The sequence below is a fragment of the Anomalospiza imberbis genome, chromosome 16, assembly GCF_031753505.1.
Source record: "Anomalospiza imberbis isolate Cuckoo-Finch-1a 21T00152 chromosome 16, ASM3175350v1, whole genome shotgun sequence".
NCBI classification, from domain to species: Eukaryota; Metazoa; Chordata; class Aves; order Passeriformes; family Viduidae; genus Anomalospiza; species Anomalospiza imberbis.
This window is the reverse complement of record NC_089696.1, coordinates 14,937,899-14,963,247: the sequence shown is the minus strand read 5'-3', so window position 1 is coordinate 14,963,247 and position 25,349 is coordinate 14,937,899. Positions and strand designations below refer to the sequence as shown.

General features: G+C 50.7%; 1 protein-coding gene across 1 annotated transcript; it reads right to left on the bottom strand.

Annotated features, from left to right (window-relative positions):
• Positions 1 to 6,974: 6,974 nt before the first annotated feature.
• SSTR5 (somatostatin receptor 5) lies at positions 6,975 to 14,539 on the bottom strand. Its single transcript, XM_068207257.1, has 2 exons — positions 14,341 to 14,539; positions 6,975 to 8,154 (listed from the first exon to the last, which is right to left on the bottom strand). The coding sequence occupies exon 2, from the start codon at positions 8,085 to 8,087 to the stop codon at positions 6,975 to 6,977; it is 1,113 nt and encodes a 370-aa protein (XP_068063358.1). The 5' UTR covers positions 8,088 to 8,154; positions 14,341 to 14,539.
• Positions 14,540 to 25,349: the final 10,810 nt, after the last annotated feature.

The following is a 25,349-nucleotide window of genomic DNA, read 5'->3' as shown; positions in this document are numbered from 1 at the left end:
CCATCATTTTTATCCCTGAATAAACATATCTCCAGAAGAGATATTTGGATTTTGGAGCTCTCATGACTCATCCCAGTGCCAGGAGCAGGGAAATCATTAAATCCACATCGATTCCAGGGGCACAACGACCCTTCCAAGCATCCAAAGGGATCCACAAGATCCAAATTACCCCTAATGGCCTAAAAACCACCGGGAATCTCAACCTGCCGAGGTTTTGGGGGAAAAACTGGAATATGTCAGAGCTGAATGTTCCCACTGCCACATTTTAAAACACTTTTTCAGGGCTGGAAATTTCATTTTGGGAAGGAAATTTCCCTAAAATCCAACTTCAACCTCCCCTGCTCTGCTTGTTGAGCTCCCTCTATCCCAGGAATGCCACAACCCCTTGTTCCCATCTCCTCCCAGCCTATTTTGGGGATAAAGAGGGAAATCATGAAATCTGCATCAATTTCAGGGGCAAAATCCAGAGGGTGCCCACAGGATCCAGATGGCCTAAAACCCACCAGGAATCTCAGCCTGTTGAGATTTTTTGGGAATTAATGGGAATCTCTAAAAGCTGAATGTCCAAAGATTTTCTCACTGCCACCTTTTAAAATCCCTTCCCCACGCTGGAATCCCTAAAATCCAAGTGAAGCCTCCTCTGCTCTGTGTTGTTCCACTCCCTCTGTCCCGGGAATGCCACAACCCCTCACTCCCATCTCCTCCCAGCCTGTTTTGGGGATGAAGAGCCTGTTTGGGTGTGGTTCCATCCCTCTGGATGGATTTTTCTCGGGAATAACAACAGGCACCGCTGCCTTGAGCAAACTCTTCCCTTCCTCTCCAGGAGGAAACTTTGGATTTACGACAGGAACGAGATAACATCGAGGCTGATAAGGAAACCAGGCAACAGATCAGGCTAATGGATTGCCTCTGGATGAGTGGAATGGGATTTAATGACTCCAGCAAGGATCTATCCCACCCCAAGGATTGGGAGAAAATGCAGGAGATGGGAGGGGAAAGAGGGAAAACAAACAGAGAGGCTTCCAAGCCAGGGAGCAATCCTGGCTAAAAGCTCGGATGGAGACTTTGGCCTTCCACACCCTCCCTGCAGACTGGGAATGGCAATTCCCAATCCCTGCACAGGCTGGGAATGCCAATTCCCAAACCCTGCACAGGCTGGGAATGGCAATTCCCAATCCCTGCACGGGCTGGGAATGCCAATTCCCAATCCCTGCACACGCTGGGAATGGCAATTCCTAAACCTTGCACAGGCTGGGAATGGCAATTCCCAATCCCTGCACAGGATGAGAATCTCAATTCCCATTCCCAGTTTCCAATTCCCTGGGAATCTCCATACTTCCCTGGAATGAGAGGTGGGATTCATTTGGGGGTTCCCTGTTCTTGCTCCCTGCTCTGCTCCTGTAAATCCCGAGGATTCCTCATTCTCTTGATTTTCCTGAGTGATTTTATTTTTCCTGGCAAGATCCAGGCAGCAGGACCCCGAAAATCCGTGTGTGCTCTCTGCCCTCAGCACCTTTCCCTTGCTTAATTTTGGGAGATTTCCTGTTCACTCCCAGCTTTTCTAGGAAAACTCCCTGGGATTCTGATGGGACAGGGCCTTCCTGTGGGGAAAACTCAGGATTTGTGTCCTTGTAGGGTTGGATTTGGCCCCAGAAGAGATGTGGGAAGAGGTTCATCCCCTCAGGAATGGGCAAACAGGGAGGATGAGCTGGATCCCTGGGATGAGGAGGGATTTGCTTCCCTATTTCCAAACGTGTGGATGTTTCCTCCCCAGCTGCATTTGTATTCCAGCCAAAAGCTGCTGCAGAGATTTGGGCACCCAACAATTCCTGCCAGACGTTGGGAATGACAGCCTAATGCTATTTCCAGGGAAAATCACATTAAAATCAGCTCTCCAAGGAATTGCTTCCTCTCTGGATCATTCTGGAAGCAAATCCCTCTCTGCTGGCTCCAGGCTGGAATGCTGCAATCCCAAAGCCACTTCAGGAGTGCAATTCCATGTGCAGGAAACTGAGGAATTGCCACTGGATTTGGGGTTTTGCTGATCCAAAACCCAGCACAGAGCCTGTGAATTCCCAGGGGATCACACTGGAATTGTCTCCCTTTTTCCATGCAAGGAAGAATCCAAAACAATTCCTCCAGCAGATCATTTCCCCCTGTTTTTCTGTGTTTTCATCCCTTTTAAGTCAGAATCCTGAATTTTTCCAGAATGGAAAAGACACCTGGACAGGGATGGGCTCAGTGCTGTCAGAGATCTTTTCCCACCTCAGTGATCCTGTGATTCCAGGGATGCAGAACCCTCCATTCCCATTTCCTGCCTCTGTCTGCATGGCCCAGCTCAGCTCCCAGGTTTTTGTCAGGTTAGAAATCCACGGATGTGCTTTTCCCTCCCTGAAAACGTGCTGGAAAAAGCCAAACACCGTCGAGTGCCATGAATTAATTCCATGGAAATGCCTCTGATTCCTGTCAGGAGCCAGGCACAGACACGTCAGGAAATAAAAGAACTCCAAGTGAGGGATGTGGGGCCGTCAGCCCTGTCTGGCACCTGGCATATGGGGCTGGAATCTGTGGAAAAACGGGACAGGGATGCAAACAGGATGCTCTCATTAATTCTGGGAATGCATAATTAATTAATTACCCTGCCCAGGGGAGCTGCTGTCACCACGGCTCCCAGAGCCAGCGCTTCTCCTCCGGGGAAGCAGGAATTGTGTATGGGATTTGTGCTGCCTGGCTCTTGGAAGCAGGAATTGTGCATGGGATTTGTGCTGCCTGGCTCTTGGAAGCAGGAATTGTGCATGGGATTTGTGCTGCCTGGCTCTTGGAAGCAGGAATTGTGCAGGAATTGTGCTTGGGATTTGTGCTGCCTGGCTCTGTTGTTCCTCCTGGGTGCAGGAATTGTGCCCAGCATTGCTGCCCCACCCCTGGAAGTGCCCAAGGCCAGAGCTTGGAGCGCCCTGGGATAGTGGAAATTGTTCCTGCCCATGTCAGGGGTTGGAATGGGATGAGTTTGAAGTCCTTCCCAGTCCAAAGCATTCCATGATTCTTTGTTTTGCTGGGAAAAGCCAGGAGTGCATAAATTCTTTGAGGCCTTGGAGGGGGTTTTATCCTTTATTTTTTCCCACCAAATTCCCCAGAGAAAGCCGTGGTGGGATTCACCTCTGGAGCAGGGAGAGGAAAAGGCCCAAATCTCCCTCTGGAATATGAAATAGGGATCCTCGGGAGCAGTGGGGGCTGCAGTCCTGGATCTCCCATCCCAGAGAGATTAAACCAGGATTATAAACCCCAAATCCAGCCAGCAGAGGTGATCATTGGAAGGTGAAGGGAAAACTCTTCCCTGATAATTTCCAGGTCACTGCACTTCCAGGCCTGGGCTGCGTTTCAATCCAGGGTCAAATCCCCATGGAAATTCCTGTGTTATCTCCCACCCCCACAGGCCAGGATTGTTCATTCCCAGCTTTTCCCAAGGGCTGCTGCTTTTCCTGTTGGGAAAAGCAGGTTCATCCCAGGCTGGGGGAATGGGATACATCCAATATTTGGGATGACTCCTGGCTTGAGGTCAGGAACAGGATCCAGGGCTTAAAGGCTCAGGAGCCGGGAGCCAGCGGGGACAGCTTCACCTTCCGTGACTTTTCAGGGAATGATGGGCAGATAGGGAGGATTAAGTGTTAAAGGGAGAGGGAACACAGAAACCCCGGAGCGTCGCCCATCCCATGGCAACAGCGCCGGATTTCCATGGAGTTCTCCAAACAACACCCAAACGGGCGGGAATGAATGGTTCAGGAAAACCAGGAGCAGGGTGAGGTGAGCAGATGAGGCATTCCAGGTGAGTGAGGGGCTGGAGCTGGATAAAATATCCTGGGAATAAATCTGGGAATGAAATCAGCCGCTCCTGCCTCAGCTGCAGTTCCAAGGAGCAGGGAAAGGCACCGGAAACTGGGATTTGTAGGATTTAAGGATGCTGCTGATGGATCAAGGACTTTGTGGCACAGGGAATGTTTGGATCCCAGGGATAATCCCATCCCGGAACCTCGGGGAACAGAGAGCTGGGAGTTTAACTGGGAGTTAAAGAGGGAAGGTACAAAAATTCCATCCGTGCCCTGCTCTTACTGCAACATCAATCCATTGAAAAATCCTGGGATAAATTCCACACTTCAGGCACTTTCCTGGGTTTTTCCTCCCTTGGGAAGCAGCCAGGAGAGATCCCAAAGCCAGAGGATTCCATGGTGACCCTGCTGAAACACGGGAAGTGCCCAGTGAAGCCCATTAATCCCAGTTCCTCTGGGATGCCCACCTGGAATTTGCCCTTTGGAGTTGCTGACTCCTAATGCCACTTGTCCAAACTGAATCCATGACTTCCCCCCCTCAAATAAACCCATTTTTCATGGAATAAAAAGTGAATCCCTGAAGGAAGCTGCTCCTGTATCCCAAAGGTTGCTTGGTGGATTTTTCCACACACCCTTCCCTCACATCCTTTGGTATCCAGCAGCTGGAATTCCCTTTATTGCATGGATCTCATTAAATATTCATAGCTGGAGCCTGAACCAGAAATTCCAGTTTATTTTTTATTTATTATTTTATTTAATTTTTATTTTATCCAAATGATTTTTCCACCTCCTGAAGGTCAGATGGGCACCAGGCAAATTTTCCATGATCTTCTCGTGGGTGGTTTTTTGGTTTTTTTTTCCAGCAGAGCAGAGCCAACATTTGGAATCCTTGGATGAATCAAAGGAAAAGCTGAATAAGCTGGAATTTGGAAGGATTGTCTGTTGAGGTATTAAAAATGTCACTCAGTCCCTGGGGCTGAGGGATTGGGGTTGGAATGTGTGGAAAAAAAAAGGGATCTGGGGAGTGTCGATGCTGTCTGGAGCTTCCTGGGAAGGGCTGGCTGGGAGGACAGATTTTCCCGTGAATTTGTCAGTCTTTGTGGAAGGATGACATGTTTTGATGGAATGTGTGCAGGGACGTTGGCAGCTCAGCTGGCTCCTCAAAATTCCACTGCCAAGCTGCCAGGAGAAGCCCAGGAACCGTGTTTGGGATTCAGGGAAAAGCCAGCGGAGCTTCCTAAGGCATAGAGCAGGTCTGAGGAAAGATTTTTTTAGGGTGGGGAGGGAATCCTGTGGAGCAAAGGCTGATTGGCACTGGGAGAGATGATCTGCAGGAGCTGCTCCCCAAAAAAATATTCCTTGGGCCAGGAAAAAGAAACAACTCTTCCAAAGCAGCATTCCCATGGCACTGAATTCCCCAGGGAGCTGCTGGTTGGAAAGGGAATTTTCCTGGGAATTGGGGCATTGAGAGCTTTCCTAAGTTTGCTCCTTAAATATGATGGATTGCAGCATTACCAACGTGGAATGTTGGATGGGCTGGCTGGAATTTCTGGTTTCTGGGAATTGGGATCTCCATCCTGATCCGAGGGGATGGGAAAAGAGGTGGGGTTGGTCTGGGGCGTGTGGAAAACGAGGCCCAGGTTCATCCACCTCTTTTCCAGGGTCTGTTCCCTCTGGATAAAACTTCCCTTGGTTAATACCAAGGATTTGATCAAACCCCATGGAAAGAGGGAAGAAATGCTCTTTGCTCTGCCCAAGCCAGGGTTTAGCTCCTTCCCAGAAATCTGAATTTATTAAAGTCCTTTTTCTTTCCAAGGCAGATTTTCCTGCCCCGACCTTGAGCTTTCCAGTGATTTCCCACTCGGGAGCTTTCAGGAGGAATCATTTCAGGTGGAAAACTGAGGGAATCACAGCTCAGCTCACACCAAACCTATGGGAAAAGTTAATTTTATTAATTAATCAGTTAAACCTGGCTGTGCTGGGATTTGGAATGCGCTGTAGGACAGGTGAGCACTGCCTGCTACTGGGAGAAACCTGGGAGTAAATTACTCATGGTCCCAGCCGGGCTCTGGGTGCATCCTGTGGTTGTATCTCGGTGTGTCCAGTGAGTTCCTGGCTTTGGGAGTGTCACATCCAAGAGAATAAATGGAATTATGGAATGATTCAAGTTGGGAAAAACCTCCAGGATTGAAGTGCAAACACCCCCTGGAAACTGCACTAGTCAGGGGGGGGATTGAGCTGGGTTTAATTTCTGAAAACACAGTTTTGAGTCCAGATTTACACTCATAGGGGATTGAGCTGGGTTTAATTTCTGGAAATGGAGTTTTGGGTCCAGATTTACACTCGGAGGAGATTGAACTGGGTTTAATTTCTGGAAATGGAGTTTTGGGTCCAGATTTACACTTGGAGGAGATTGAGCTGGGTTTAATTTCTGGAAATGCAGTTTTGAGTCCAGACTTATACTCAGAACCAAGGAATGAACACAAAATCTCCCCAGGAGCCCACAGCCATCAGCACTGACATCACAACAAGGGGGTCACAGCACATTTCATGGGGTGGGAAGGTGGAAGTGTTATGGCTACATTGATTCCTTTCCAGAATGTTTTCCTAATCTGGGTTTTTTTATCCTTTCTGGCTTTGTTTGAATGGTTCCAGGCTGTTCTGGCTCCCTGGGATGGGTTAATGACAAGAAAACAAAGCAAAGGCAGCACCCAGCACATCAGAACCCATTTCCAGAGCAGTGCTGGTGCCTTTTTTGCATGAAACTCTGAAGAAATCTCATTTTCCTTTCAGAAATCCCCTTGAAGAATTCCCAAAGATCCCAGCAGAGCTGTTTGCTGCTCGGAGCTGATCCCAGCAGTGCAAAGCAGCCTTAAGCCAAGCTTAACAAGGGAATTAGAGCTGGCTTAGTGTTGGCTTGCATCACTAGAGGGGTACAAAGCCTGGAAATCATTCCCCGAAGGACCCAAAGTGGTCCCAGATGTCAGATCCATCAGGACACCACAAGAGCTTGGCACTTCCAGCTGGGAAAAGCAGGGAAGAGCCCTCTGTGTACATTTCTTGGATCTTCTAGGGCTCCACATTTGTCTTTTGCATGAACCTTGAAGTCCCCAAGTCCTCCAGGGGACTCTGCAGTGCCCGGCCATGCCCTCACACCTTGCTGGTCTGCATGTGCCCGTTGAACTCCGCGTTCCTCTGGGTCAGCATGGACTCCTGCAGGCGGCTGCTGTTCTCCTGCCTGTGCTCCACGGGGTCTCCATCCTCCGCTCCATCACCCTTCCGGAGGCAGAGAACTTTCTGGAAGCTCTGCTTGAAGTTGTCGGAGAGGAACCCGTAGAGGATGGGGTTGGCGCAGCTGTTGGCGTAGGACAGCACCACCATGAAGAAGTAGAGCCCTTCCAGGACGGGGTCGGCGGGCAGGATGAGGATCAGGTTGACGATGTTCATGGTGTAGAAGGGCAGCCAGCAGAACACGAAGACCACCACGATGATCACCACCATCCTGGTGACCTTCCGCTCCGACCGGCGGCGCCGCGTGGAGCCCACGCGGATCCCCGAGGACTTGACCTTGACCACGATCAGCAGGTAGCACAGGCAGATGACCAGCAAAGGGCCGAAGAAGCCCAGCACCGAGGTGTAGATGATGAACGCCGCCGACCAGACGTTGACCGGCTCTGGCCAGTTCATGTTGCACGTCTGGAAGTCCTCCTGCACGTCCGAGAAGATGATCACGGGCAGCACCACCAAGAAGGAGAAGGTCCAGACGGTGGCACTGATGAGCTTGGCCACCCTGGGGCGTCTCCACTTGGTGGATTTGATGGGGTGCACCACGGCCAGGTAGCGGTCCATGCTCATCACCGTCAGGCAGAAGATGCTGGTGAACTGGTTGATGCCGTCCACAGTCATCACCAGCCGGCAGAGGAAGGAGCCGAAGGGCCAGTAGGAGATGGCGTTTTGGGTGGCCAGGAAGGGCAGGCCCAGCATGAAGAGCACGTCGGCCACGGCCAGGTTGAGGATGTAGATGTTGGTGACAGTTTTCATCTTGGCGTGGCGCAGCACCACGTAGATGACCAGGGCGTTGCCGCTCAGCCCCACGGCGCACACCAGCAGGTAGCAGATGGGAATGAGCACCTTGTGGATGTACTGGAACGGGGGTGGCTCCGGGAGCGTCCCGTTCTCCGTCGTGTTGGGCAGCAGAGAGGAGTTCACCTCGCCGGGAGCAGCTTCCATGCTGAACGTGCTGGAAAAGTACAGAGGATCCATGGGGTTTTGTTTTCTCTCCGTGGTTTTTTCCTCTTAAGAGAGATCAAACTTCAGGGGCATCTTGTTCCTAGAAGGAAAATTCAAAAATTCAAAAATTTGAAAATTCAAAAATTCAAGGAAAAGGGAGACAGGAAGAGTGAATTCAAAGCAGACTTCTACAATCACTTCCATTTTCTGTTCTATTCAGGATTTGGGGTTGGATTATTCAGACAGGGAATGGGATCAATTCCAAACAAAGGAATTGCACAATGGGAGAATCACTGTGCTCATCCCAGCAGATCCCATGTTCTGTTTAATTTTCCCAGGATCCAGGGCTGGGTGTAGCTGTGATGGATTTTTCCCTGTGAGGGTGGAGAGGCCCTGGAATAGAATTCCCAGAAAAGCTGTGACTGCCCCTGGATCCCTGGAAGTGTCCAAGGCTGGGCTGGACGGGGCTTGGAGCAACCTGGGATCGTGGAAGGTTTTGGGGTTGGAACTGGCATCAGGGGAGAAAGCAAAACTTTCCATGACCACGGAAAACCCTTGGAAAAAAAGCCCTGAGCTGCAAGACAGAAAGGATGATGTCTGAGATCTTCCCCACCAGGTCAGGTTGTGTGCACAGAGAGGGGAAGGAATAAACCCCTTTTTTTTCCATCTCTCAAGATTATTTTTTGTATTCCTGCATCCTCTCCTCTCACCCTGAACTGCTTTTTATCCCAAAAATCCCTTTTTCCTGTAGGAAATCCAAGCTGCAGTGGGCAGCTCCAGGACAGCTGAGCGGATTTGAAGCTGGAATAAATGTTACCAGCCATTCTGAAAAAGGTGGAGATTTTCCAACGCCCCTTTCCTGCGGCGAGCTTGATTCCCAGGAATATTTTTCCACCTTTTTGTCAGAGTGGGGTTCAATTTATCAGGTGGAGAAACTTGGAAACATCACCTATTAAAAACGGAGATTCAAAGCACCAAATCCCACAGCAAATCCTGGTGAAGGTGGAAGAAAAACCCAGCAATTCTTGCTGCCATCACCTGTCGATCAGATTCCCACAATAATCCGGGGGTTTGGATGTGGAATCACAAACAGCCAGCCCACAGCGCTGGAAAAACTCCTTGTCTCCAGGAGCAATCCGAAACCACCTCCATCATGGCTGGGCTTTCTCCTGGGGTGAGAAAACCTGGGGGAGAGGAGGAGCCCCTGCAGCTCCCGGGAGGAATCACAAATGTGCCGAGCTGCTTTGGGAATGTGCAGATGGGGAGTAGGTGTCTCACGTGGCTGGGTGGAGATGCACCAGGGGAAAATCGGGAGTGCAGGGAGAGCTGAGGGAGCTGCCGGAGCTCCGGGGGGTGGGGATGGGGCAGGAGGAGCTGGATGTGCTGCTGCTGGAATATTTGGGGTTTAGGTGTTGGGAGGATCCCTGCAATTCCCAACATCCCGCTGCAGGCAGAGCTCAGCCAAGCTCCTTATAAATTAAACAGGAGTGGGTCAGAGCCTGGACAAAATAACACAGGAAAACTCCAGTGCTTGGACAAAATAACACAGGAAAACTCCAGTTCTGGCTGAAAAAGTGGAATTTTAAATACTGATCTTCAACTTATTTTGAAATTCTGAGTTGTAGCAAACCTCAAGTTATTTATGGGGGAATTCTGGGAGAAGCCGAAGCTGGGACCCCTCATTCTCGGCTGGGATAGGTTTGGAAATTCCCATTTTCCTGCTGTGACCCCAGTGGGATCACTGAAGGAAAGAATAGGAAGGAAAAATACACAGGATGGGGCAGTTGGGGTTTATAGACTCATATCCATGGAGCTGCATCCTTGGGATTGGGAATGTTCTTCCCAGACAAGCTCAGCACATCCAGGCTGGGCCCGAAAAGCCCAAATTTCCATCTGAGCCTGGAAAAAATTGGAAGGCATGGAAAGAAGCAGGGCTAGAGCTCAGCAGGGAAGGTCAGGAGGTGGCTCATCCTCTAAAAAATGGCAAAGGACACTTTTTCCAAAGTCCCTTTTCCCACAGTGCACATCCTTGGATTCGGGACTGGAGGAATTACACAACAACTTCAGTCCTGGTCCTTCCACCACCGCTGGAGTTCAGGCCTTGGAAAGAGGAGCTCTTTTCTTTGGATACTTCCAATTTCTTCTCCGCCTGGAGGAATCCTCCAGCCCCAGATCCCTGTTTGCAGGGGGCCTCGGGCTCTCCCAGCCATCCATTGGCATTCCAGAGGTTTTCCATGAAGGACTTGGATGTGCTTTCCATGCAGAGGTGCGGATTTTTTTGCAATTTTTTGTGGATTTTTTTGGATTTTCCAACAGAGAGGAACTTCCAGGTTCGTTCCCTCACCAGCCAGATTTTTCCTGGAGTCAGGGACACTTTGTCACCTCAGCGTTTTGGGGCTGTTCCCGTGGGTTTGTGGGAATATTCACCTTTCCCTCGGGATTTCTGTTCTGTGGGATGAACTGTACAACATTCCCTGTCACACCGAGTGGATTGGGAAGGGAATCCCAGAACCCTGGAATGCTTTGGGTCGGAAGGGACCTCCAAGCTCATCCATGAGCACCTCCCATTATCCCAGATTGCTCCTGCCTGGATGTGGACAATTCCAGGGATGTCCCAGTGCATTCCCTGGGGGGAAATCCCTTTCCTAAGGCTCTGGTGCAAATCCTTCCAACTCTTCCCTGACTTTTTCAGCACCAGGAAGGAATTTACTCCATCTGGACATTCCCCATTCCTAGGATTTGATGTCCCAAAGTCCCTCAGATCTGCAAACCAAACCCAGATCCCCATTCCACCTTTGCTTCCCTCAGCCTTTGCCTCGCAGCCACCAGAATTCCGGGATTTTTCCTGGAAAAAACCCTGACCAGCTGCAAATCCATGTTTTCCTGGCTGCCTTGGAGGAGCACAGGGAATTTTTCCCCCTGTCCAGGTGACAATTTGTCCATCACCGGCACAATTTGGCCTCAGCTCCTTTTGTCACCACGACCCTGAACCTCCACAAAGGGTGATTAAAGATGATGATTAAAGGTAATTAAGAAGCGCTGATTGATCCCTCATAGCCTTGTTTGGTGTTCTTAATTAAGGGATTAATAACAAACACGCCTCCAGGGGATTTTCTCTCATCCAGCTTTTTTTTTCCCCCCTTTGATTTCCAAGCCCCCACCCTGGGGTTGTCCATAAATTCTGGGTTTTCTGCTTAAAATCGAGGAGCTGGGAATGTAGACCTGGAAAATAATCACTGACAGAATTCCAAGTTTTAACAGAGCAGCATCCAGGAAAAAAATCAGCATTCACAGCAGCTGAATATATCTCTGTCCCTGCTTCCCAAAAAAAAAAATTCAGGGAATAAATAGCAGAGGTGTTATGGTGTTAGAATTTCACATTTGTGAAAACTCCTAAATAAACCTGGGGGAAAAAAACCCAAGGATTAACAGAACAGCGACTGAAAAAAATCATCCCAACATAAGGAAAAACAAACGTTTAAAATCGAATTAAAATTTTTAATTTCAAATTAAAAATGCCCAGACAGATCAAGGCTGAAGTTTTCCCTGGCTCTGGTCACAGCAGGAAAGCAAAAATAACTCCATGGAGAACATTGCATGAGAATGGGGCAGGGATCAGGCAGGAATTGCAGGAATTAAAACTGATTTTCCAAGCTGGATTGGATCCTGCTGCCTGTTTGCCTCTGGAATCATCACTCTCTTATCCACAATAATCGCTGGGAATGGAATTACAGCACCAGCATGGCAGGTTGCTGCTTCCAGCAGCAGGATAATGAGGGATAACACAGCCAGTGGGAATCCAGCCTTTTCAAACTGCCTTGGGAGGAAAAACCCCCGGAGAACTCTCCAGGAATTGTCTCCCGGCAGCAGAACTCCCATCCCGTGGAGCTGGCTGCAATAAATCCCTGGGGCTTTGATAATTTCTCCCTTTTGGAGCTGAGTGTCCATCACCTGCTGCTTCCCAGAGAGCCCGTGGGGCCTCATTCCTTGGGTTTGGGCGGATGGAGCAGGCAGGAGAGGGAGGGAGCTGAGGACACCTGGCAGAGCAGCTCTGGGATAACTCAAAAATCCCGGGAAAGCTGGGTGGGAGCAGCAGGAAAACGCAGCATCACCCTGAGAGCTGCCTCAGCTCTGAGGGATGAAAATGTTCTGTACAATGCAGCAGGGACACCTCGCTTTTCCCATTCCCACCACCCGGAGTTAAAAACATCCAAGGAATCCGTTCAGCTTCTCCTGAAAAGGAACTTTCTCCTTGGACAAATCTGCCTTTGATGCTTCTCGGGGGCATTTGTTGCCTCGAAAAACCAAATTATGGATTTTTCTCTGTTGAAAACAAAACTTTCTCACATGAAATTGCTCCTCTGCTTCCACTCTCTGAATTGGGACTAAGCACCCATCAGCTGAATTCCAAGTTCAACAACTTCTTCCCGCTTTTAAGCCCAAAAAAATATTTTAAAATTGTATATTTGGCACCACCTTGTTACCCCTCAGCTCATCTCAGGTTTTCTCAGAGCACCTGAGAAGCTGCTCCTATTTTTTTAGGAGCAAACAACCCATGAAAGAACCCATAAACCCAAATCTTGGCTGAATGCTTTTTTTTTTTTTTTTTTTCCCAAACACGTTTAAGTCGTGCTCGGGGATTACTCACTTGGGCTGAGCTGCTCCTGCCACACCAACACCTGTGGAAAGCAAATGCTGCTGGGTTTGTCCCAGGTTTAAGATGGGTTTGCTCCTCGATTTAAAATTGGTTTGGTCCCAGATTTAAACTGGATTTGCTCCTGGATTTAAACTGGGTTTGTTCTTGGATTTAAGATGGATTTGCTTCCTGGTTTAAGATGGGTTTTCTCCTGGATCTAAGATGGGTTTGGTCCCAGACTTAAACTGGGTTGGTCCCAGATTTAAGGCTGGGTTTGCTTCCTGATTTAAGATGGATTTGCTCCTGGATTTAAGGTGGGTTTGGTCCCAGACTTAAACTGGGTTTGGCCCCAGATTTAAGGCTGGGTTTGGCCCCAGATTTAAGGCTGGGTTTGCTCCAGGCAGAGCAAGGTGTGGAGCTTGTGGAGCTCCATCTCTGCTCCCCCACCGGGCAGGGGGGCTGGGGTGGAGCTCCCAAACCCGGCTCCAGCTCCAGCACAGCCCCAAACCCAGGGGTTTCCTCAGAGGTTTCTGTTCTGCCCTTCCTCTCTGCAATCCAGGGACACGCGGAGATTTCAGGGCTATTCCAGATGGGTGCAGGAGCGCTAATTCCAGCCTGGGGCTGCTCCCAGGCTGAGGGAGAGCGGGAACAGCCCCGGGCCCCGCGGTGGAAGGAGCTCAGGAACAGCAGCTCTGGGGGTGAAATTCCAGGATTTGGGGTGTCTGCCTTGGATCCGTCCCACTCCAGCACTGCAGCTCCACTGCAGCCACCGAGCCCTGGCTGTCCCCAGGAGCTGGGGGTCCCTCAAGCACCCCCAGACTGGTCCCAGCACTCTGGGAGCGGCTGTGGGGTTTCACCCGGGGGTCTCCTCCTCCCCAGAGCTACAAAAGTCTCTGCTTGAGCCCAAACCGCCTGAGCCCGGCTGTTCTTGCCCTGCTCTTCCATGCCAAGCTCTGGGCTCCGGGGCTGGGAGCTGCAGGGAGCCAGCCCGGGCTCAGCCGGAGCTGCTCCCGGGCCCCAACCTGACCCCCCCATGTCACCTTGGCCTGACCCCCCATGTCACCTTGACCTTGACATCCGTGCTCGCTGACCCCCCCTGGAGCAGCTCGCACCCCCTGCGCTCCGTGCCGTGTTTTATCCCAGGGCTCTGCTCGCTCCCTGAGCCCCATCCAGGGCTCTCCACATCCCCGGGGGGACAGCGGCCCCGGGCCGTGCCCGCTGGTGCCTTTCGCGTCCCTTCCCGGCTCCAAAGCCGCGCTCAGGCTGCTCCTGCTTCAAACGCGGCATCGTCCTCACGACCGGGGTCCCTCCCGGGCACCCCCAGCCAGGATTGTCACCCCACTGCCCAGAGGATCCCTCCCGGGCACCCCCAGCCAGGACAGGGTCACATCACTGTCCAGAGGGTCCCCCTCGCCATCCCCCACCCAGGTTGGAGCCACTCCAGCACCAAAACCCCCTCAGAAGGGCAAATTCGGTGTCTCCACAAGCGGGACCGACGGCTCCGCTGCCTCCTTCACCCCAGCCGGCCCCCCCAAGCAGGGTGCGCTTTGCGGATCCCCCGCCTGCCCCGTGCCCATCCTCCCTCCCCGCAGCGATCGCTCCCGTTCCCCGCATCCCGGCTCGCCGTTCCCGGCTCCCGGCCGCGGTTACCTGCGGCTCCAGGGCTGCTCTCCCGCTGGAGCAGGAGCCTGCCGCTCCCGCAGCCGCGCCGGGAGCGCTCCCCGCGCTGGCCGCTCCCCCGGGAGGAGCCACGGGGCTCGGAGGGGCCGGGGGTGCCGCAGCCCTGGGGCCGCCCCCTGCTCGGCAACTTGGGCTGGAGCTGGGAGCGGCGGGGAGCGGGAGCGCTGCGCAGGGAGGCTCTGCCCGCCGGTGCCCCCGCGAGTGTGTGTGTGTGCCACCTCCCCATGTGTGTGCCACCTGCGAGTGTGTGTGCCACCTCTTCCTGTCTGTCCCCTTTCCCACGTCTGTGCCACCTCCCCATGCCTGCGTCCCCCTCTCCATGTCTGTCCCCTTTTCCATGCCTCTGCCCCACTCCCCGTCCTTGTTCCCCCATCCCTGTTCCTCTATCCCCATCCCTGTCCCCCATCCCTATCCCCACTCCCTCATCCCTGTTCCTCTATCCCCATCCCCATTCCCCCATCCCCATCCCCATTCCCCATCCCTGTCCCTCCATCCCTGTCGCCCCATCCCCGTCCCCCCATCCCCGTTCCCCATCCCCATCCCCGTTCCCCATCCCCATCCCCGTTCCCCATCCCCGTTCCCCATCCCCATCCCCGTTCCCCATCCCCATCCCCGTTCCCCATCCCCACCCCCGTTCCCCATCCCCGTTCCCCATCCCCATCCCCGTTCCCCACCCCCGTTCCCCTTCCCTGTTCCCCCATCCCTGTTCCCCCATTCCTGTCCCCCCATCCCCGTTCCCCGTCCCCATCCCGGGCTGTCCTTACCCGGCTCTGCCGCTCCCGCAGCCCCGGGGCTTGAGCCGGAGGGGGAAGAGCTGCATTTCCCCCCTGCTCCAGCTCCTGTCCAGCCCCGACCAATCCTCCAAAAGCTCCCGCAGGCTGCGAGCGAGACCCTCCCGACCCCCAAAGGCGGCAGCCGAGCCCGGGGTGCGTTTGGGGACAGCGGGAGGGCTCTGACACCCGCGGGGCTCTGGCTTCACGCCCCTGTCCCCGGGCAGAAGGGGAGCCCGAGTGCCAAGGTCGCATCGCGCCTCTCCCCGGGGAGCGGGATCCCATGTGGGGAGGTTTTCCTCCAGCTGGCTCCGAGTCAGGCCCTAAAATCGCTCCCTGGTGGGAAGATGGGGGCTGAAAATCCAGGCTGCGAGGGGAGCCCGGTGTTGGGATCGCTCCCTCCTGAACTCCCCGGGGTGCTGCTGGGCAGGAAGGGGCTGAAGTATTTGGGGTTTTGAGTATTTTGCGATGCAACAAGTGCGATAAAAGTGAGGCAGAGCTCTCCCCCCTCCTCCCCGCACCCTCCCTGCGCTGTCACACATTCAAACATCACTCCCAGCGCCACCCCAAGCGTTTTCTCCCCAATTTCTGGGCAGCTGGGGGGGCTCAGAGCAGCTCCGAGCTCAGCCCCTCCTCATCAGCATGCACAGAGCATCGCGCTCATAATAATGGATCTGATCTTAATCCTCTGTTAAGGCTTTTCAATTAGAGCTGGGTGCTTGAGTCAGACGTGTGAACACGGGGGGGAAAAAAAAGCGAGGCAGAGCTGCTGCTGGCATGTCAGGCTGGAATTCAATCTGCTGATGTATTTATGGGCATGGGTTGCTAAATGCGAGCGAGACTCCAGCCCGCTCTCGCCATGACAATGGGAAGAGTCATCTGATAAAAATAGAATTTGGCATGACAAACAGCCAAGGAGAGGAGCTTCGGATCACCTGCTCGGCAAACACGCCCAGAAAATGCCCACAATTTATTGTCCAGAAATGATCCCGCCGGGAATGGCAGCTTGAAGCCAAATGGGGTTAATTTAAAGGAATTACCTTTATTTTATTAGAATTTATTGGCGGTTTGTGCTAGGGAAAATGTTGCTGGATAAACACGGTGGTGCCTAAGTTGCCCTGAAGAAAGCAGCGCTTTTCCTGTAAATAAACACTCTGGGAAAAAAGGAATTTTACCGGGATCTGTGCTGGGAGACAGGCAGGATTTTCAAAAGCTCTCAAGGCTGGTTCAATTCCTTACCCACTCGAGCCAACAGCGCCGTGTTGGGGCTGAATGGAGGGAACACAAAGCCCGGGAGAGCATTCCCTGCACTCCTGATTTCAGTGCCCGATTCCCCCGGGCAGAGGGCAAAGAGCACAGGGAAAAGAGCTCCTGGCACCCATGGGTGGCACAGAGACCTTTGGTGGCACAGGGACAGCACTCCACAGGGACGGGAGAGTTTCTTTTCCTTTGAATTTTTCTGTGCCTCTCCTTTTGCTGGATGGAATATTTGATGGTCCGTGCGCTTGTGACATTTTTTACACTGACAATGCTGAGCAGAAGGGGAGCTGAGATGGAGATAAAAGCCTCAAAATGAGGGATTTGGGCTGGTTCTGCTCTTCGTGCGTGTCCTCGTGGCCGAGAAGGACAATGGGATGGTGGGATGTGCTGGGAAGAGCATTCCCAGCAGGACAAGGAGTGACCCTGCCCCTCGGGGTGCTGTGTCCAGCTCTGGCTCCCAGCACAGCAGGGACAGGAGCTCCTGGAGGGATGTGAGGATGAGGAAGGGCTGGAGCAGCTCCGTGCCCGGGAGAGGCTGAGGGAGCTGGGGCTGTTCAGCCTTGAGAGGAGCCCTGGCTGAGAGGGGCCCTCAGCCCTGGGTGTCCCTGGGTATCCCTGTGTGTCTCTGGGTGTCCCTGTCTGTCCTTGGGTAGCCCCATCTGTCCCTGGGTGTCCCTGGGTGTCCCTATCTGTCCCTGTCTGTCCCTGGGTGTCCCCCTGTGTCTCTGGGTGTCCCTGGGTGTCCCTGGGTGTCCCTATCTGTCCCTGTCTGTCCCTGGGTGTCCCCCTGTGTCTCTGGGTGTCCCTGGGTATCCCTGGGTGTCCCTATCTGTCCCTGTCTGTCCCTGGGTGTCCCCCTGTGTCTCTGGGTGTCCCTGGGTGTCTCTGGGTATCTCTGGGTGTCTCTGGGTGTCCCTGGGTGTCCCTATCTGTCCCTGTCTGTCTCTGTGTGTCCGCGGGTGTCCCCAGGTGTCCCTGTCTGTCCCTGTTTGTCCCTGGGTATCCCTGGGTGTCTTTGGGTGCCCCCAGGTGTTCCTGTCTGTCCCTGTCTGTCCCTGTCTGTCCCTGGGTGTCCCTGTCTGTCCCTGTTAGTCCCTGTTAGTCCCTGGGTGTCCCTGTCCTGCAGGGAGGGCTCTGCTCCAGAAGAACGTGCAGGGGCTGATCCCAGGAATTCCCCCTGAACTCCTGCCCTGGGCAGTGCCCAGCCCTGAGCAGATCCCACAGAGAGTGTGGAGTCTCTCCCTTGGGGATATTCCCAAATTTCAGGATGCAATCCCATTCTGGGATGACCCCTGTGCTCCCTTCTAACCCGCCCCATCCCAGGATTCCATGATCCGTGTCCAAACCCCTCCCAAATCCCCCTAATTCGGCTCCAAGCCTCCTTCTTCTGCCCCACCCAGCAATTCCACGTCCCGGCGCGATCCTGGATGGGTTTTCCCCCTGGAATGCTGAGGATGGGGAAATGCTGCCACACGTCCCAGCACCAGCCCAACTCAACTCCTGCAAGCGTGACACGGGGGAGCTCGGGGACAGGAGCTCGGGAGGCTCCTCCTGCCTTTGGAATCTTGCTGAGGCAGCAGGGATGAGCTGGATCCTTATTTTTAGAAGGAAGAACTCCTGGAGAACTTTGGCAGCAGCTTTTCCCAGTGGAGATTGGCATTAAGGAGGAGGAATGAAGGGTGTGGAATCACCTCCAGGAGAGACTCGGGTCCAAGCCTGGCTGGAACTGGGTGGAAATGTTGGAATTGAATCCTTAGGGCTGGATTGACTCTGATTAAGGTCTGGAGTAATTAAATCAAGATTCCTTTAAACCTCAGAACTGCAGAGGGACTGAGGAGCAGAAGGTCCTTGGGTTGCTCCCAGTTTTGGGAGCCTTTGCTCCGAAAATGGATTGGATGGGAAGGATTTGACAGAGAATTTTCACATCCAGCAGAGGAATAAGGTCAAACCCAATGGATGCAGTGTGGAAATGAGAGAAAATCTGCAGAGCTTGGCCAGGCTGGGAATGGACAGAATCAAAACCATCCCAAGTGGTGAAGGAGCAGCTTTATACTAAAAAAAAAAAAAAAAAAAAAAAAAAAAAAAAAAAAAAAAATCAAGTTGGAGGCTTTGGAAAAGAGGGAAGCAGTTCCTGGTTACACAGAGGGTTGGGGTTGGACATTTGTCCATTCCTCATTCCCACAAAATTCCCCAAAGTGCAGGATGGCCTTGGGAAGATCCCAATCCCTGCCAGACACAGCATTTCCAGTCAATGAGAGACTCAATCCCAGCTCGTGAGGAACTCAATCCCAGCTCCTGAGGGATCCAATCCCAGCTCCTGAGGGATCCAATCCCAGCTCCTGAGGAACTCAATCCCAGCTCTTGAGGGATCCAATCCCAGCTTCTGAGATTCAATTCCAGCCTTTGCCTGGAATTCCCACCATGTTTTCCTCTAAGGATTTTAAATACTGATTTTTAACTTGACCGGCCTGAGGAAAAGGAGATGAACGGGATGAGAGCTCTGGAAATTGCTGGGAAAATCATGGATCAGAGTGGAAATCATCACTTGGAGTTTCCAGAGCCAACTGAGATTTGGGCTCTGGTGAGCCCTGAGTTATTCTGTTGCCATAGAAATAAATTGATGTGTTTGCTGCTTCTCCCTGCTCTGGAGATATCCACAGATATCCATCACCACCTCCAGCCATGGTGCTTGGTTCCCAGTTTTTCCTTCTCTCAGGAATTCCATCTCCAGCAGTAAGTTTTATTTTTATTTTTATTTATTTTATTTTTATTATTTTTTATTATTTTATTTTATTTTTATTTTATTTTTATTTTATTTTTATCTTTATTTTTACTTCTATTTTTATTTCATTTTTATAATTTACTACTATTTTTATTTTTAAATTTTATTTTTATTTTATTTTTGTTACTTATTTTAATTTTTATTTTAATTTTTGATTTTGATTTTGATTTTGATTTTGTTTTTTCAACGCTGGTGTTCAGCCCGAGCACTTTGGGAGCTCCCAGAACCCGAGCTCAGCTCCCATCTGGGAGCAGCTCCATGACATTCCCACTTTGCAGCCCAAGGTTTTCCCTGCGCCGAGAAAATCGGGAATTGCAGCAAGGCTGAGGCGGCTTCACCTCCCTTTGTTCTGCTCCTGAGGGAGGGAGGGAGGGAAATCAGCGCCTGTCAAAGCCTCTCCAAGGGGCTGGAATTCCAGACCCAGCTGGTGCCAAACTGGGGAACTGGGCTGCGGGAAGATATTCCCAGCTGGATTGTTCCCCCTGGGAGTTCTGAGCTTGGAACTTTCCTCAGAGGGGGAAGCCAAAGGGTTGGATTTGGCACCTGGGGGGAAACTGGGCTTGGAATTTGCAGCTTGGCTGGGAATTTGTTTTTCTTTCCGTGGTTTCCCAGCTGTTTCCCATGGAGCAAAAATCAGGATGAGCAATAGGGAAAGGCTGGGAATGTTCAGCCTGGGCAGGAGAAGCTTTGGGGTGAGCTCAGTGTGGCCTTGCAGGGCCTGAAGGAGCTCCAGGAAACGGAGAGGAATATTCCCAAGAGATGGAGGGACAGGACACAGGGAATGGCTCCCACTGCCAGAGTCAGGGATGGATGGGATTTTGGGAAGGAATTCCTGTCTGGAATGGAATTCCCAGAGAAACTGTGGCTGCCCTGGATCCCTGAGAGTGGATCCTCCAGCCTCATATCAGTTAAACTCAGAGTCGAGCTTTAAATGAGTGCTCAGAGCTAAGCCTAAAATAAGGATTAAATCCACTTTGGGATAGGTGAGCCTCTGGAAAAGGGTTTATCTTGTCTTCAACTCTTATCAGCTTTATTCTCCTGTTCCTTCAGCCTTACATGAGTTAAACTCAAAGTCGAGCCTTAAATGAATGCTCAACAGCTGAGCCTCAAACAAGAATTAAATCCACTTTGGGATGGGTGAATCTCCGGATAAGGATTTCTCTTATCTGTGACCTTTTTAAAGCCTTTTCAGCTTTATTTTCCTGCTCCTCCAGCCTCATACGGGTTAAACTCAGAGTCAAGCCTGAAACAAGAATTAAATCCACTTTGGGATGGATGAGCCTCCAGAAAATTATTTATCTTGTCTTCAACCCTTATCAGCTTTATTCTCCTGTTCCTCCACCTCTTATCAGTTAAAGTCAAGCCTTAAATGAGTGTTCAAAACCAAGCTTAAAACAAGAATTAAATCCACTTTGGGATGGATGAGCCTCTAGAAAAGGATTTCTCTTATCTGTGACCCTTATCAGTCCTATTTTCCTGTTCCTCCTATCCCCCCAAATTCCCCGTCCTTGGAGAGGACGGGTTCGTGGTTTGCCGCTCTCCGTGGTGCTGCACAGGCTCTGAACGCACCAAAAATTCCTTTTTTTGGCCTCATTTTCCCCCCAGCTCCCACTCCCAGCGGGGATTTATTCTGGCCTGAATTCCATGTTTTCCAATCCCCAGAATTCCGCAGGGAAAGCTGATCCTGAAACACAGCAGTGCCTTATTCCTGCTCCATTCCCACTGAACCCACTTTAAATCCCATTAAACTTCCCCACTTGCAAACAAGTCCGAAACTTCTAATTTCTTCCAGTGAGTCATTCCCGGACGGAATTGTTCCCTAAAAATCGTGGGTTGCGGCTGAGGTGCCAACCACCAACATTGAAATTGTTTTTCACACGAGGTTTGAATAAATCCATTCAAATCCTGACAATTCCTGATATCCCTGGATTGTTCTCCCGGACAAAGCCAAACTGGAACTTGCGAAAAATCCCATTATTTTTGGAATTTCTTCTTTCCAGCGCCTCCAAAACGTGGTGAAATTCCTGGAATTACAATTTCTACCATGCCAGACTCTGAATAAAGTTAAGGAAAGGGTCAGGAAGGGAAAGGGGCTCCCAGAATTCCCTGGAGGAAAAGGATTCCTGCATTCCTGTCTTTCTCCTCAGTGATTTTTGGGAATATTTTCCCATTGCAGATGGAATTTCTGGTGAATATTCCTACCTTGGGAAGATAACAACGCCCAGCTCTTATCAAAATCCTTCAGAATCCCACTTATGGGAAAAAAACACTCCAAAATGAATAAAAATGGTTTTATCCATAAGGACCCAAAGCTCTTGGGATCAGAACTCTGGGAATATCAGCCTTTTCCTAATGATCTCTCTGGAGTGCACTTGGGAAAGATCTGCTGGAAGAAAGAATTCCAGGAGCAAACCCCTCTCCTGCTTCTTCCCAGGGCACAATAAAGGAGATTTTTAGTATTTTGGGAGCTCTGGTAAGACTCTGCTTCCTCCATTCCAGGGCGCAGCCAATTTTCAGGAGCCATCCTTTAAATCCCTCTTGGAAATAAAGAAAGATGGAATTCTCCAACCAAATCCACCCCTGAGTACTAAAAATAACATTTTAATGCTTCCTTTTTACCTCAAAAAAAAGGGTTTTTACCCCACATTTTTAAAATGGGGGGAGATTAAAAATAGACCCAGTGCCAAGGCCCAGCCCAGCCTCTGGAATTTTGTGGAATTTGTTCTGCTCCACTGGCAAATCCCAGATTTTCCCCTCGTGTGAAGGAGTTCGGGCTGAGTGGAAGAATTTTTAGGGTGAAAAAAAAGGCATTTTTTTGGGATGGATTCGTTTCAGTTGTGGCAAAGTCGGGGAATTTTCTCCACTAAAAGAGAAAGGAAAGCTGGGAAAATCCACCAAAATTCCGTGTGATTCTGGGAAGATCGATCCATCTTCCCTGGGTTCTGTTTCCCATCATCAAAAAGCAGAAAACTTTGCCAAATCCCAGGAATCCCATGGAAATAATCCCATGGAAATAACCCTGAAGTGGCTGCAGGGTGGTCTGGTTGGGAAAATCCAAGAGCCATGAAAGCTTCTGGACATTCCAGATTTAAATTCCAGAAAATAAAGCAAAATTAGGACTGGCTTGGAGCAAAAACTGGGAAAAGAGGCAGGAATTCTGCTCATTCCTGTCCTGATTTCCAGGAAATTGTTGATCCCAAAGCTGCAGCTCCAAGATTCTCCTGTTCTGGAAACCCGGGATTGGGAAGGCAAAGCAGGAAAGTGGGTGAGGAAAAAATCCAGGAATAAATCCTTTGCCACCTGCTGGAAAAATCTGCTAAAGCTTGCAAACACCGAGGTATTTAAGGAAAACACCAGAAATTCCTGCCCTGCCTGCGTGGGAATCCCTGGAAAAGCTGGCAGCTCCTTCCTGCCGTTTGTTCTGGGGTGAGAATTTAAAAATCTGTTAAAAATCCACACCAAAATAAAATTCTCAACCTCTGATTCCTCCAGAAAATGCTGGGATGGGTGGGGGAACAAGGAGAGAGGAGAAATTCTGGACATGAATGGGGAATCTCTGGCGTGGTGGAGGAGGCTCCGGCCCCGAATCAATCCTGTTGGACAGCAAGTCTTAATTCCAAGAGGAATTTTGGTTTTTTTCAGAGGAAAACTCCTTCACTTCTCCTTGCAGAGCAGCAAAACCAGCTGGAATTTTATTCCAGAGGCAACTCTGGCATTGCTAAACCTGAGATCAAAAAAGAGTTGGGAAATTGGGGATTTATGGCTCAGTTTGGGAATTTTGGGAGTGGAATTGCATTATCCCAGCTTTCTTTTTGCTTTTCCTATTCCTGCAACTCCAAACCCTTCCTGTTTTCCTGCTGCCATTTTTTTTAAAGTTTGATTTATGGGTGAATTGCTCCCTAAAGTGATCACAGAAAATCCTTTCTTTTTTCCAGCCTGGGATGTGGGAATGCCTCAGTTCCCAATCCCACAGAGGAAAATGGGATCCCTCAGGCCCTGATCCTTGCACTTCCCAGATTTAGGATCCCGTTTTCCCTCTGGCAAATCCCACCAGGAAAACATGATGGGAACACCGTGTTTACCTCCCTGGCAGATTTCTGCCGTTCTATTTTTATTCATTCCCTGTGGGACATCATCCCAAATAAGGTTTAATTTATTCCCAGCTGCTGGTGTTTATTTAATTCCCATCTTTTTCCACCTGTGGAATAGCTCCATCCCAGCAGATGTTCCCTGAAATTTGAGGATGGAGCAGGAGCAGGAAAAGCTGCTCAGAGGGAGGGGTTGGGGTGGGGTGGGAAGGTGAGACCTGTCCTGGAGCTGGGGAAGGGAAGGGAAAAGGGAAAATGAAAGGAAAAGGAAAAAAAGGGGAATGAAATGGGAAAATGGGGAAGGAGGAGAAAGGGAAAAGAGGGAAAGGAGGAAAGGAGGAAAGGGGGAAAGGGGGAAAGGGGGAAAAGGGGAAAAGGGGAAGGGAAGGGAAGGGAAGGGAAGGGAAGGGAAGGGAAGGGAAGGGAAGGGAAGGGAAGGGAAGGGAAGGGAAGGGAAGGGAAGGGAAGGGAAGGGAAGGGAAGGGAAGGGAAGGGAAGGGAAGGGAAGGGAAGGGAAGGGAAGGGAAGGGAAGGGAAGGGAAGGGAAGGGAAGGGAATATTGACCCATGGATGCAAAATTTGGGATGAAGAGAATCCCAATCCCAAAGCTGCTCATCCCTGGGGTTGTGCAGCTTTTCCCAGCCCAGTTCCTCACTGCTTTTCCAGAATTTTTTATTATCCCAGCCTCCCTCTCTCCAGCAGATCCAGTCTAAAACAATTACAATAATCTGCCAAATTGCCTCTGTTTTCCCAGGAATGAAACATTTCCACTGCAGCCAAATGGGCCCTGCCCGTTCCTCGGGAACATCCGTGCGCTCCGATGGCACAGGCAGTTAAATGGAGCCTGGAAAATAATCTCATTTCTGCCTCCTCTGCTTTTCATTCCATTTTCCCTCCAGACCAATTATCCCCAGGAATTGAATCACAGGGATTGGCACCGCTGCTCCCTGCGGGAAAAGTGGGAAAACAAGCGGAACCACTGAAGGGAAAGGAGGGAAATGGTTTGGGATGGAAGGGAAAGGGGCTGGCAAAGGGGCTGGGAATTCTCCCTGAGAGGCACAACTGCTCTGAGATCCTTCTCCCAATATTTTCCTGCCCTTGGCAGGGTGGGAATGGGATCAAACCTCACCCAGCAGAGGAGATGCTCCTGAAAACCAGAATTCTGGTGATTTTTAAAGTTCTTTTCAACACAAACCATTTGGGTTTTATAGAAAATAAAAGGAATTCCATTTCACCAGAATTTCCCAACCCTTCCCCCTCCAACTTTCAAACAGGCTGGGAATAAAATCCCTCTTATCAGCAGAGGGTGATAAATGTTGGGATATTTGATAAATGTGTCAGGGTATTGGATAAATGTGTTGGAACATTTGTTTAAATGCCTTGGGATGTTTGGATCCTTTTTTCCCAGCCCATTTTTTCACTTTTTATGGATTAAAGGCTGAGGTTTCCCACGCTGAGGTTTCCCTTTTTCCAAGTGCTGCTGGTTGGGAGCGGTGGGAGCAGAACTTTGCTGCGTGGAATCCTGGGAAACGCGGGATAAAAGCTGCTCCAGGGTTTTCCCTTCGGTCGTAATCCTATAAAATATAACAATTCTATATTATTAATATATTTAGCAATAAAAAGAGGGACGGTTTAGATGGGATTTTGGGAAGGAATTTCAGGCTGGGATGGAATTCCCAGTGAAGCTCTGGCTTCCCCATCCCTGGAATGCTCAAGGTTAGACAGAGTTTGGAAAAATCTGGGATGGTGGAAGGTGTTGGAGTTGGAACTAGATGGGCTTTAAGGTCTCTTCCAACCCCAATCATTCCAGGAGTCCCTGATTTCTCCGTCAGGATCCAACATCTGGGCTATCGGACAGAATCATGAGGAGAAATCCATGAAAAACCCCAAAGGACAACCCAAACTCTTGGATCCCAAACCCTCGTGGACATTCCCAAAGGAATGGGAGCAGCTTTTAGCAGGAATAACAATTCCTGGATTATCCTGAACTCAGATAACACAAAATCCAAGGAATTCAACACCACACCCCATCCATGGGCTCTGCAAATGTCCCTGGCCAGGGTTTTTTGTGGGAATTTT